Source organism: Ursus americanus, chromosome 8 (genome assembly GCF_024610735.1).
Source record: "Ursus americanus isolate L20-20 chromosome 8, mUrsAme1.1.p, whole genome shotgun sequence".
Classification (NCBI taxonomy): domain Eukaryota; kingdom Metazoa; phylum Chordata; class Mammalia; order Carnivora; family Ursidae; genus Ursus; species Ursus americanus.
In genome coordinates, this window is record NC_142134.1 from 13,111,473 (window position 1) to 13,125,551 (window position 14,079).

The 14,079-nt window shown below is 35.6% G+C and overlaps 1 protein-coding gene across 7 annotated transcripts in view; it reads left to right on the plus strand.

Annotated features, from left to right (window-relative positions):
* Window positions 1-14,079, plus strand: part of SNCA (synuclein alpha) — a 147,373-nt gene that overhangs the window by 19,387 nt on the left and 113,907 nt on the right. For all 7 annotated transcript variants that reach the window (XM_087863989.1, XM_087863986.1, XM_087863985.1 and 4 more), the window contains exon 4: window positions 2,949-3,091. In XM_087863989.1, the coding sequence (XP_087720115.1) occupies window positions 2,949-3,091 (143 nt within the window). The remainder of the gene's footprint in view (window positions 1-2,948; window positions 3,092-14,079) is intronic.

Sequence of the window (14,079 nt, forward strand, 5' to 3'; positions counted from 1 at the left end):
ACCTTCAGATTATTAAAAGAGCAGAAGCTCTCGTCTTTTGTTTTTTCATAGAACTCTTCATTTAATTGAAACAAACTTTTTTATTAGAATTTCCTTTATTTGGCAATTGCATGGAGGTAATATAGAAAGATTAATTCAGCAATTATATCAGATATAGTCTTGGAGAATTTTTGATATGAGATTAAGTCTGCTTCTAAATCTAATCCCAAACTATTTACACTGTCTTCTCTAAAATTTTAACTTATTAAAAATCTACTGAATCACCATATTGTATTTTGTTTTGTGAAAAGAAATTATAAGTTTGCTCAACAAACTTCATTTTCATACTTAATGCCTAGCTCTTTTGTTACCATTAAAATTGGTGAAAATCAACCTTTTTATTAAAAATTGTTTCAACCACTTGAAGTTTGATAAAAGGATCAAAGTTTCTTCATAACCGTCCCTTACTCTATTGTTCATTTTTTTGGCTTTTTAAGTTTTAATTTTAATTCCAGTTTTTAAACATACAGTGTCGTATTAGTATGAGGTGTACAATATAGTGATTCAATAATTCCATCTGTCACCTGGTGTTCACCACAGGTACACTACTTAATCCCCATCACCTATTGAACCCCTCCATCCCCCCTCCTCTCTGATAACCATTAGTTTATTTCTCTGTAATTAAGAGTCTGTTTCTTCATTTGTCTCTCTCTCTCTCTTTTCTTTCCCTTGGCTTGTTTGTTTTGTTTCTTAAATTTCACATATGAAAAAAAACCCCAAAAATAAATTCCACATATGAGTAAAATCATATATTTGTCTTTCTCGGACTTATTTCACTTAACATTACACTCTCTAGCTCCATCCATGTTGTTGCAAATGCCAAGATTTCATTCTTTTTGGTGACTGAATAATATTCCATCATATATGTATATATATATTAATTACATCTTCTTTATCCATTCATCAATCACTCGGGCTGCTTCCATTTCTTGGCTATTGTAAATAATGCTGCTATTAACATCAGGGTGCGTGTATCCCTTTGAATTCTTTTTTTTTTTTTTTTTTTGGTATTTGTTTTTGTATACTTAGGGTAAATATTCAGTAGTGTGATTGCTGGATCATAGGGTAGTTCTATTTTTAACTTTCTGAGGGACCTCCATACTGTTTTCCACAGTATCTGTACCAGTTTGCATTCCCACCAACAGTGCATGTGTGTTCCTTTTATTCCATATTCTCACCAACACTTGTTCCTTGTGTTGTTGATTTTAGCCAGTCTGACAGGGTGAGGCGATGTCTCATTGTAGTTTTGATTCTCATTTCCCTGATGGTAAGTGATGATGAACATCTTTTCATATGTCTGTTGCCCTTTGGGTGTCTTCTTTGGCGAGATGTCTGTTCATGTCTTCTGCCCATGTTTCAATGGTATTATTTGGTTTTTGGGTGTTAAGGTCTATAAGTTCTTTATATATTTTGGATACTAACCCTTTATTGGATAGGTCATTTGCAAATATCTTCTCCCACTCTGTAGGTTGCCTTTTAGTTTTGTTGATTGTTTCCTTTGCTGTGCAGAAGCTTTTTATTTTGATCTAGTCCTAATAGTTTATTTTTGCTTTTATTTCTCTTGCCTCAAGAGACAAATCTAGAAAAAAGTTGCTATGGCCAATGTCAAAGAAATTATTGCCTGTGTTCTCTTCTAGGATTTTTATGGTTTCAGGTCTCACATTCAAGTCTTTAAACCATTTTACTTTATTTTTGTGAATGGTGTAAGAAAGTGGTCTAGTTTCATTCTTTTGCACGTAGCTATCCAGTTTTCCCAACAGCATTTGTTGAAGAGACTGTCTTTTTCACCCTGGATATTCTTTCCTGCTTTGTCAAAGATTAATTGAGCATATAGTTGTGGATTTATTTTGGGGCTTTCTATTCGGTTCTACTGACCTATGTGTCTATTTTCTGTTTTGATCACTACAGCTTTGTAATATAACTTGAAGTCCGGAACTGTGATGCCTCCAGATTTATCTTTTCTTTTTCAAGGTTGCTCTGGCTATTTGAAGTCTCCTTCAAATTAGAATTGTTTGCCCTAGTTCTGTGAAAACTGCTGTTGGTATTTTGATAGGGATTGCATCAAATGTGGAGATTGTTTTGGGTAGTACAGACATTTTAACAATATTCGTTTTTCCAGGCCATAAGCATGGAATGTCTTGCCATTTCCTTGTGTTGTCTTCAGTTTCCTTCATCAGTGTTTTATAGTTTTCAGAGCACAGATCTTCCACCTCTTTAGTTACATTTATTCCTACATATCTTATTGTTTCTGGTGCAATTGTAAATGAGATTGTTTTCTTAATTTCTCTCTCTGCTGCTTCATTATTGGTGTATAGAAATGCAACAGGTTTCTGTAGATTGATTTTGTATCTTGTAACTTTATTGAATTTGTTTATCATTTCTAGTAGTTTTTTGTGGAGTCTTTAAAGTTTTCTATATATAATATCATGTCATCTGTATCATGTTCATTTCTGATGGTAACATGAGCACCTATGTGTTGTGTGACTCAGAAGGTGTGGTGAAAATGAACATGCTGGGTGAGATTAAAGAATTGACATTGGAAATGAAGTAAAGAAATAAATACCTGATACACAATAGCTGCATCTGTAATTATTGCCTTCTCTAAACTTTCCTTAATAAAATCTTAACCAAACCTTAGTTGCTCAAAGATTCTATTTGTGATCATTACACTTGAAGCGTGTTTTAATATCTGCATGATGACAGCAACATATCTTAGGAAAGATTTAATGTTTGTCTAAATCATACTCACTTAAATATCTCTGAGGCTTTTATTTCTTCTGACACTACAGTTATTTATAGTATGTGCAAGGACAGGTCTTTAGAAGTTGACAGCTAGTGGAAGTGAAATTATTTTCAGTCCCTGTTGTTCCACTGTCCCTTAATCTGTTGTTGTTCTGGATTTATCCCAGTGGCTGAGAAGACCAAAGAGCAAGTGACCAATGTTGGTGAGGCGGTGGTGACTGGGGTGACGGCAGTAGCACAGAAGACAGTGGAGGGAGCAGGGAGCATTGCAGCTGCCACTGGCTTTGGCAAAAAGGATCAGTTGGGCAAGGTATGGTTGCATACATTTTGTTACATTTATAAAGTCTCGGGATCACAGCGCATTTTCATGGAAGGCACTAGGCAGGATTAAGGTGCTTCCTTGGGGGAGGGTTAACTGACCCTCTTCTCAAAAAAAACGACTACTTTTATGTGTATATTCTTTTTGGAGGTGTAACCCAGATAAATGCTATGAAAATAGTACAGTAATTGTGATTGTTTCATTTTCTGGAAGAAAGTTAATGAAATGAACAATGTAATAAATACCAAGAGAACAGTGACATTTCAGAAAGAATGGGTGCTTTCATGTTAGCTATGAATCTTGCAATCTCTCTTTGTTGGAATATAACAAATGCTTTGTGCCCAGCTGACAAATTGTCAAACTGAAGATTTTTTGCTTGGTTTCTTTATAATGACATCATCTCTTACTAGATGGCCTAGTTGCTTATCCCATAGCAGTTCATTTGCAGATATATGTGTGTGGAGACTGAGAGTCAAATTGCATACCAACCAGAGATCGTGGTTTTGGGGTGATTTTAAAATTCTCAGAAGAACTTTGACTGCATTTTTGACAAATATGAAACTCTAGTAGGATTACACTAAAGATATCATGACTTTCATTTAAAACAGGTAAGTGATAAAAAATGAGGTGTCAGCTGGCAGATGAAATTTCATAGATTTTGTGACCACACAGCAGAGATTTTTGCTATTTCCTTGGCACCATGGCCTCCTTGCTATTCCTTGAACAAATCAAGTACTCCTTTGCCCTGGTGCTTCCCTCTGTCTGGAAAGCTCTTCCCCAGGTTATATACTGGGCTCACTCCCTCATCTCCTCAGGTCTTTGTTAAATGATATATTCTCAATGAGGCCTACCCTGACCTATTTGAGATTAGAACCACCCTCCTCACCTTTGATGTTCCCAGTCTCCCTACTCTTTACTTTTTCCTTTTTTACATGTATTACCCTTAAGAATCATAAATGACTTACTTTTAAAAAAGAGTTCATTTATTTATGTGTTTGAGAGAGAGAGAGAGAACGTGCGTGTGTGCGAGCATAAGTGGGAGTGGGGCAGAGGGAAAAGGAGAGAGAGAATCTCAAGCAGACTCCACACTAAGCATGGAGCCCAATGTGGGGCTCAATCTCAAGACCCTGAGATCATGCCCTAGCCTAAATCAAGAGTGTGGATGCTTAACTGACTGAGCCACCCACGTGCCCCCAACTTACTTACTTTTTCTATATGTTGTTTATTATTTTATTTGTACCCTCCTAAAATATAAGCCCCATGAGGGTGGAATGTATTTATTTTATTCACTGATAGTTTGCAGGTGTCTAGAAGAGTGCCTGACACATGGTGGATAATTAGAAATATTTATTAAGAAGGGAAGGTAAGAATAAATTAAGTAAATAAGCAGAGTAACTTTTATTTCTGTGTCTAATAATTATATGCATTGCATAGCAACTGTGGCTATTCAATTAACTGAAAGTTATAATCAAAATGGTTTTCAAATAGATACTTTAAAAACAATATAAGAAAGTAGCTTTATTTGCTGACAGACTGCCCTGGGTTGTTTCCACTCCACGTAATTCTATGTAGCAGGCCTGCCTTGATTGATCATTAAAACACTGATAATAAAAAGGCAGGACTAAAAACCTGTGACATGGTGAGATTTATCACATGTATTTATATCATCTGGGCAATTGATGCTACTTATGGAAAATCTGGGTTGGGCTTCTAGTGTAGTTCTCCAGCTAACACTTAAGTGTATGGTTAGTGACAGTAGTATTCCTTTGTGTAGATTATGCTCTTCAAAAGATCTTATTACTTATGCTAATAATTATACAAATTTCTAATTTCTGTCTGAATTTATAATGATAGCCTTATTACATTTTAAAAATTAGGAGGGACCTCAGCTATTAGTACAGAGGTAATTAACATGTTTAATGTCCCAAGGCCTTCTGTCAATCACATAGAAGCTATGGACTCTCTTCTCAGAAATACACATGATAAAGAACTTAGGGGGATCTTGGAAGTCCATCAACAGACAAAGCCCATGATTTAGACCAATCCTCTGATTGTACAGTTAAGGAAAATAGAATCTACAGAGGGGAAGTGAGCAGTCCAAGGTCACATGGCCAATTGTAACTGACTGGATACTGGTACTGCTTTTCCATCCACTATGTCAGTTCCCCAACCACTTCCTCAAAACCTACCTTCCTTTTGAGTTTTCATAAACTGAATTACGGACAACCAGATTTAACTGGAAAAATTCTGTGCTTCAGAATATTAAGAAACCAGGGAAACATGTACCATTCCCTTCTCATCCCTTTTTAAAGCACACCATGTAAATTACAAATAAGGCATGAATTGCTTCATTTCTTATAATTTTTTTTACTTTTCTAAAAATATTGCTATTTATTATAATACTTTAAAGCAGAAATCTAGACAGTATGACAAAATTAACCATTTGGAGATATTTCTCTTACGGGTATTTACAAGTTCTTTCAAATTTTTAATATGAAAATACAGCCATAAAATCCAGAAATTGCAGCATAGTTATAGAAAAAAACACATTAAACTGAGAGTTTAAATGGCTGATTTTCATACCTGCTCTGTCACCAACAGGCTGGATGACCTTTTGAGGATCTCCTAAGACTCTTTCTCATATAATGAGAAACTATACCAGAAAATTGTTAAAGCCTAATTTAGCAACAATGTTCTGAGTTTCTATTATAACTCAAGGAGGATGCTAATAATTTTTTCATTGTGGCCATATCTATGAAATGCCGAAAATGCTAGAGAGTTTAGATAAAATCTTTCAATTTGTTCATGATGAGATTTGAAGTAATGTAATTTCATCATTCCAACTCTGATCAAAATGATTCTGGTAAATGGAAATAAGCAGATTTTTGTTGTTTTAACCACTTGTTAATGACTCCATTGACGTACTCATTCTTCATTCATGAAATAATGCTTGCTTACTATGTGTCCAAAACTTTGCTAGATATCGTGATTACAATGATGATAAAACCATACATGGTTTTTCTCTTCATTGAGCTTACAGTCTAGTGACAAAGATTAATAATAATCATCTAATTACCACACAATAGTTATGCAGTTCTAAGCTGTGAAATGCTATGGGGTACATAATGCCAAGAATATCCCAGCTAGTATGGGGTCGGGATATGGGGGAGCATTACAAAGGCTTCCCTGAGGAAGTGATGTCTGCATTGAGATCTAGAAAAATGACTGGCAATTAATAAACAAGTGGGAGTTGGAAGAGAAACTTTGCAGGCGAAAGTAACAACATGAAGAAACCTCATGTGGTAGGAGAGGGACCTTGGCAAGTCAAAGAGGACTGCAGCTGCAGGCACAGAAAATAAGGTAGAAGAAGCTGGAGAAATATGCAGGGGTCACATCCTGGTTGGCCATGTTGAGAATGTTGGTCTTTATTCTAAGAATGAAGGAACCTATTAAAATTTTAAGCAAGGATTTCAGGTTATAATTTTGCATCTTGAAAAGATTTCTCTGTTCGCCAGGCAGGAAAGAGATTAAAGGGAGGGAAGAGTGGAAACCAGGGATCAGTTAGTGGGCTGTGATGGAAAGAGGAGATGACTGCATATTCTAAGGTGTAGGTGGGGGAAAAGAAAGAAATGGATTAATTTAAAGACTATGTAGGAGGTAATATCAACAAGATTTGGTGGTGCATTTCATAAGGCTTGGGGGAAAAGAGATGTGGTTAGCAGGACTACTGGGTGTTAGCTCGTTGAAGTGGATTAATGGCTGTGCCATTCTCTTGGCAGTTGGTGCCTCTCTTAAATATCAGCAACGCTTTAAAAGGAGTGGCTACGTTGATGTTTAGCCCTCATGCCCTTTGAGGATATATGGCTCATTACTCCCTGATTGATAGTGGAACAAATCTTTTTCTTCTTTCCTCCTTCCCTTTCTCCTTTTCCCCCTCCCTTTCTCCTTTCCTTCCTTCTTTCCTTTCCTCTTTTATTTCTTTCCTCCCTTTGGTGTTTTCTTTTCTTTCTGTTTTTTTTTTTTTTTTAAACCAAGGGCTCTAATAGCTCATTTTGATTCTTGTGTTTTTATTTGCTAAATTCGTCTCTTTGGGAATGTTTGCTTTGGTGTACTCTATCTCCTTTTGATGTTAACAGAGAGAGATGATGACAGATACCTAAGTATTTTTTTAAAATTTGAATTTCATATGAATGAAGCTATCCTTACTAATAATTTCTAATTATAAGACATTAGATTAAAGGACAAATGGGATGTCCTGAATTTTAAGATTTGCTTTATCAAATATTATTAGCTCCTCTACTGAATACATTAGAATAATGCATCTACTGATCTATATTTTTACCTGTGTGCACACAAGAGGTTATCAGCTATATAATTCATTTCCCAAAACTCATTCATTTGATTGGCATAGTAAAAACAGGCTGCAAATGCATTGGCAGAAATACTCAAGTTTTAAGTTCAAACAAACAGTGGTATTATATAGATGAAATTTGTTTCCTACTTTTTTTTTTTTTTTTACATTTTATTCACATTTTTTGCTTTTAGTGTGCTCACAGAAAAGTAGAACACCTTAAGCAGGAGTTTAATAGCAATTTTGTAAGCAAAGTTACATTCCATCTCTAAGTCAAATTGGTCAAAGCTTCTCCAGTATTTACAAAACATGATAGACAAGATGCTACACAAAACCATTGCATCTGAAGATTTTTTCCTTTATTCTCAATTGCTTCCCACTTCTATTAAGAACAAATTATCTGCTTGTACTGAGACTACTATAACCAAGTGTAATGAGCAAGAGTTGCTCTGCAGTACATGTATGTCTGCAATATACAGCTGGTCACAAGATTTGCTCCATCCCAAACCCCTCAACAGTGCTTTGCATGTGGTTACTGCTCAAATAAATCCTTGATGAACAAATGAGCATTTCTTTAATGCTATCTGGAATGCCCTAGAAGAGTTGGATCCTCAGTGTCCCTGAGGTCTATACTTTTGTATTTTTTTAAATTATTATTTATAGAGAGTGAAAGCTCTACATATACCGTAGAGCCACTGCCTGACAAATAGTATAGCAGTAAGCTTCATCATCACATCCCATTTAGTCACAGACCTACCTACATGGAAATTAGTAAGTTTCATGCAAGAAACAAGCTTGAAATATTTATAGCCTCAGATATGTGAAATATTCAAGTTCATCTGTTTTTTTCTTCAGAATTAGTGAAGTTCCTTAACAGTGCCATTTTGAGAAAATTAGATCAAATTATAAGAAATTTTTTACTATCCCCAGCATAGTTATCCAGAAAATATTGATTTCAAAGCGGTAGAAGCACACATACTCTGTGCTCCTGCCTTCACTCATAAGAGGATAGCTAACCACGTGTGTGCTAGAGGAGTAAAACAAAGCAGGAGGGCGACATTTTTTGGTAACATTTAAGCATCCTTCTCCTTACTTCCTTTGACTTACCAGAGCGATCATGTTTAGCTTGATGCAGACTTATTTTTAAACACTTGAGTGTTATTGACCTTCTAATTAAATAATCAGATGATGGGGGCACCTGGGTGGCTCAGTGGTTAAGCATCTGCCTTCGGCTCAGGGCGTGATCCCGGCATCCTGGGATCGAGCCCCACATCAGGCTCCTCCGCTGTGAGCCTGCTTCTTCCTCTCCCACTCGCCCTGCTTGTGTTCCCTCTCTCGCTGGCTGTCTCTATCTCTGTCGAATAAATAAATAAAATCTTTAAAAAAAATAAAATAAAAATAAATAATCAGATGATGGATGTTGACATAAGTTAACTCATTTATGCCGATTTCACAAATAAGCCAGAGGTTACAGGCAATCTTTCAGATTTCTTTGAAGAAGCATACACGTATCATAGGTGTACTCTTAATTCTGAATTGTTTATAACAAGGTAACAAGAGATGTCAAGATTAGTGAAATACTCTGATTTATAGTACATTCTCCTCAAATGTTTAATAATGATAGATCTAATATATTCTCTCAAATAATTAGAAATTTGAGTCTTGCTTTTGTGCTTGACCTCTGAAGATAACCAGCGTGACTGTTAGTTCTATTTAAACCTAAACCAAAAGCTCTGTGGCACAGATAGTTGCCTGGTTTGTACTTGTGTTGGGAGTGGCCCATACTATTAATAGCATTGTAATCTTAGGTAAAATCATGTCGTAATTAAAGAAAAAACCTAATTGACCTGATTTATTTGTTTTTAACGTGTACTATATAATCAGTAACATTTTAGAATGTGGTAGGTAAAAATCAATATTTTATGCTCATATGAAAGTCTAATATTACATAAAGTCTCTCTACTTGGAAACACATCTATTATGATGGGCTTTTTTTGTATCTAATATTTCACTAGGTTCAGGATAGATGAATCATGATTCTTAATGACCCTTAATCTTGTAAGGTTGTAAATGTGGAAGTGTACTGTAATTATATATGAAGTTGTAAGAAACTTAGGCTTATGATTATGTTTTCATTAAAATTCAATATGATTCAGTTATTTAATGGGTACTTTATATGTACTGGACATTTGGTTGGGCACTCTGAGGAATACAGAGGTGAATAACATGCATGACTCCTGCCTTCAAGAAACGTGGTCTAGACACAGCAACTGACATATTTATTCCTGGGGAAAAGGAGCATCTCTACTCTTTGAGAATATGTATGTATTTGTAACAAGTATATATCCATCATAGGAAAAAAATACTTTTTGTTAGGAAAGAGAGAGACCTATACGCTCAATAAATATTATACTTTAAATTTTGGTTTTGTCAGCAGATTATGAAATTACTTCACACACATGGAGATAACAGCTGCAATATTTTAGCTGTTTAGACAGAAACATAAAAATATTTCCACCTGAGTCCTAGCACCAGTAGTTAATAATGTGTAAGCATTATAACCCCACAATATATACATGACTACAAATCCAATTTTAGTTTTCAAAGAACCAATTGTGATAGTAGCTTTGTTTGTTAGAAAATGTATTATAGGAAGAATGTGATAGAACTGCTTCAAGGCACACCAGCAAACAGCTTTAACTCATATTTGTGAAATTGGCTTATTCCTTCATAAATGCTTAATATGAATTAGAATTCTACTGAATTCAATGTGAGAGCCATGACCATACTTTTATGAGCCAGTTTTCCCTGTGCAGGGGGCTAATATCTATTGCTAATGTCCCTTCACATGCAAAGAGATCATGATATTTTTGATAGTTTCATGAACCAGGTATTACTATATATAGAATGATTTCAAACTTAGGTGTTTTCATTTTAAACCTCTGTTACTATCTGAGCCATATTTCTACCTTATAATTCGATGGAAAACCTGGAAAAAGAATATTAATATGTTTAGGTGACAGGAATAAAGGGAATAGATGTTTGTTTATTATGACATACAATAGTCATTTCCCAAACTTTGTTGATAACCAGCTTTTCTGTTCCTAAAAAGTAATTTTAGTTTCTGCACCTCAAATACAGGCTTTTATTTTTCCAATTTTTAGGGAGTTATTTGGTGGTGTTGTTTGCTTTATCAAGAGAAAATAGATATTCAAAATACACAAAAATCTAAGACAAAATATGTTTACTTGAATTCAAAGGAACAGAAAAAAGGTAAATGAGATGCCAATTGTGTTTTGCATGCAAATACATAATTATGGAACTAGATTTGAATGATACATCTCATCAACGCAATTGTTCCATGATAAGGATAGAAAATAAGTAATTTGTCAACTAAAATAGGAGGTAATTCCTTTATAAGGAATTTTATCAAAACTTTGCAAAACATTTAAATATTTAAGTTATAATTAAAATATTCCTCTTTATTAGGTGATTCTGGAATCACTAAACAGTTATTCTGAAAATTCTCAAAGTAGTATTTAATTTTTAATGAGACTACAGTATACATTAATACAAGGAACACCAAGCCAGAAATTGTTTGTTGAATAAACAATTGAATGAATGAATAAAAAAGTTTTTTAAAAAGGAATATATATTTTATCTTCCTGATTAGAGGTGGAAACTCTCTTACTCTTTTGTATTCCTCACACTAACAAAATAAAATAAATATATTTACAACTCAATTCATAAGAATAAATTCAGTTGGCAGCTTTGTGAATTGTGAAGAATAATGTGAACTTTTAATTTAAGAATTTTAGAATTTAAGGATAGAATTTAACTGGCTGGCTGACAAGCCATAATAGCAAATCATGTCCAATTCACATATATATACACTTTATCCTATTTGATTGTTGGAAATCTTAGAGTGGAGAATTGCCCTTTCGATATTTCTATTTCATGCCACAAGAGTTTTCTGAGCATGTATATACCATTTTGTCTTAAGGGTCCAGTTTTTGGTCAATAGATTGTGTATTATTTGCTATCTAGTAAAACCAGAGAAGGCACATGCTCTTACCAATGTCACTGAGTTTGGGGATTAATACAGTTGTCATGCAAAGCATACAGTGGCATTAAAAATACCGCATCTTCAGTTTTTAACATTATGATGTATGTAAAGTAGGTACCTTTAAAAATAATCTCATCTAAATAACTAATAACTGCTTAAAGTAATAATCTTTTTATGCTATTCTTCCTGCAAAGGAAAAGCTAACACATGTGAGTTTAAAACAAAAGCAGTTCACATGTTTTCTAACTAAAGATGCTCTATATCTGTTCTTTGACTCATCATGACGGCCAGCTGGCCTTTATCTTTATACTGGGTTCCTGGTTTATCTACATCATTTGATTTGGTCATTTGTGTAGGAAAAGCATGGTTTAGTATGCAGGGCATGAGCTTTAAGTCAGGGGACGTGGAATTGTTCTTGTCTCTCTCTGTCTGCTGGATGATGTCACTCACCCCTCTAAGCACGTATTTTCTCAGCTGTGAAATAAAAGTGTTGGATTAAATGAGTTTGGAATGTTTTGAGTATGTTTAATGGCTTGAATTTTAGGCCAGTTTGTTCAATTATGCATTGCCAGACCTCTGGCAACTCATTTAACCTTTCTAAACCAAAGCTACTCGAGTGTCTATAACTGGCCAGCCACTGCACAGTCAGTGTGAATGAAACGAGATCATGCAGACAAAAGATAAACAATCAATTGTGAAATATTATACAGTGAGGACATTTTGTTAAGAAGAACCTGCGTTTTCACTGAATTGTGTTAGAGATATGATTATAGGTCTTGTTCATGTAAGTAAATTGTAAACACAGAAAGTGGAAAAACCATTCAATAAACATCCTACTTTATTTAGCTAAATAAAATGAGGTCACACTACTATTATTTTTCCTTTGATTTCCCCAGTGTGGTTCTATTGAATATTATACACATGTAATTAGAAAGAAATAATTTTGGGAAACATTGGAGTAAATAAAGTTAAAAAATTTCTCTTTTAAACAGAAGAAAATCCCAGAGTCCTAATATCTTGTTAGGAATAGAGTTGCTGTCTTTTCTAACATCTTAATGTCAAACCCATGGAGGGTAGGTTTGGGTGTTTAGTGGAGGTCAGGTTTAAGATGACCCAGGCTGACTAAAACTGTCCCCGCTCACTCTTTTTGTCCTTTTCTTGATAAGGCTGGTGTTTGGGTCCTGGGTTAGAAATGTTTAGAGATTATCAGGACTCGGCATTTCATATCTAAATCCTATTCTTTTATAGCCATTTTCTGTAAGATCTCTTAGACAAGGCCAAAGAGTCCTTCATTCACATGAAGCTTTTGTACCAAATCCAGATGAAGCTACCTTCTGACCTGGGTAGAGACAGGTGTAAGAATTGGCCATGTTATCTTGGCCCCTTTCCTTATACTCAAAGACAGGATGGGGCACCTGGGTGGCTCAGTCAGTTAAGCATCTGCCTTCAACTCAGGTCATGATCCTGGAGTCCTGGGATCAAGTCCTGCATTGGGCTCCCTGCTCAGCAGGAAGTCTGCTCCTCCCCCTGCTCATGTTCTTTCTCTCTCCCTCACTCACTCTCTCTCTCTGAAATAAATAAAATCTTAACAAAAAAAAAGGGGGCAGGAAAGCCCATTGAAGGGAAGGAGGTCAGAGAGTTTTCCTTAAGCTAATTTACTATGCCAGAACTTTCTAGAAGGGGAGCAATTCCAGAGGTGGTACAATCCCAAGCTTATCTGATTTCGACACCTTCATGACAAGCACTAAGGCTTAGTTTATAATCTTTAAGGCCTTGCATTTAATCTTATTTTAGTTATTTCCAGGGTTAAACAGACTCATTACATAAATATTCAACCAAATATAAGATTTGTTTGTTGCCAGAGCTTAACATGAGCTCCAAGTTTCCTCTCCCCAAGTTCACTTGAAAATGGGATGCTATGTCTGTAAAGGGGGAAAGAAGGAGGTATAGGAATAGCAATATCCTTGCTCTTGATTGGGACTGGTTTTCATTCAGCACAGCCACTAATGTCTCAGGGTGTCTCTCTGATGTGGTACATTATATGGCCTAAATGTGCCCACCTGTCCCCTTCTAACCTCAGAGTCAAGGACAACCATGCTCTCTTGTCACTCCCTGCCTCTGTCCTCCACACTTGGCCACCAGAGCCTGTGTACCCTTCTTTCTGCCTGATCTGGACTCGGGAAAAACCTAGGAATCTCCACCACACCAACCTCAACTCTCAGGAATCAGGGGATGTGGAGGTGACTGAGATTAAACTCTCCAGCTTGGTATGTCAGCCTCCCATGTCTCTATGGTTATTTGTCCACACTCTGTTGGCACTGGGAAAGCTAGCATGTCCTGCTCTTCAGACAGAATCCCATCAGGGAATGAGATGTGAGCTTCCCAGCGCACAGACCTCTCCAAGCTCATGAGTTACCACTTGTCTCCATAGAGAAGTGTTCAAGGGAAAGGAGAGATTCTGACACTCCACTAATATTTCCCTTCAAATTTATTTCCCTGGAAATCTCTCTCCTCTTTTTAAACTTTACCAATGGGAAAATAACGAAAATAATAATGACAAGT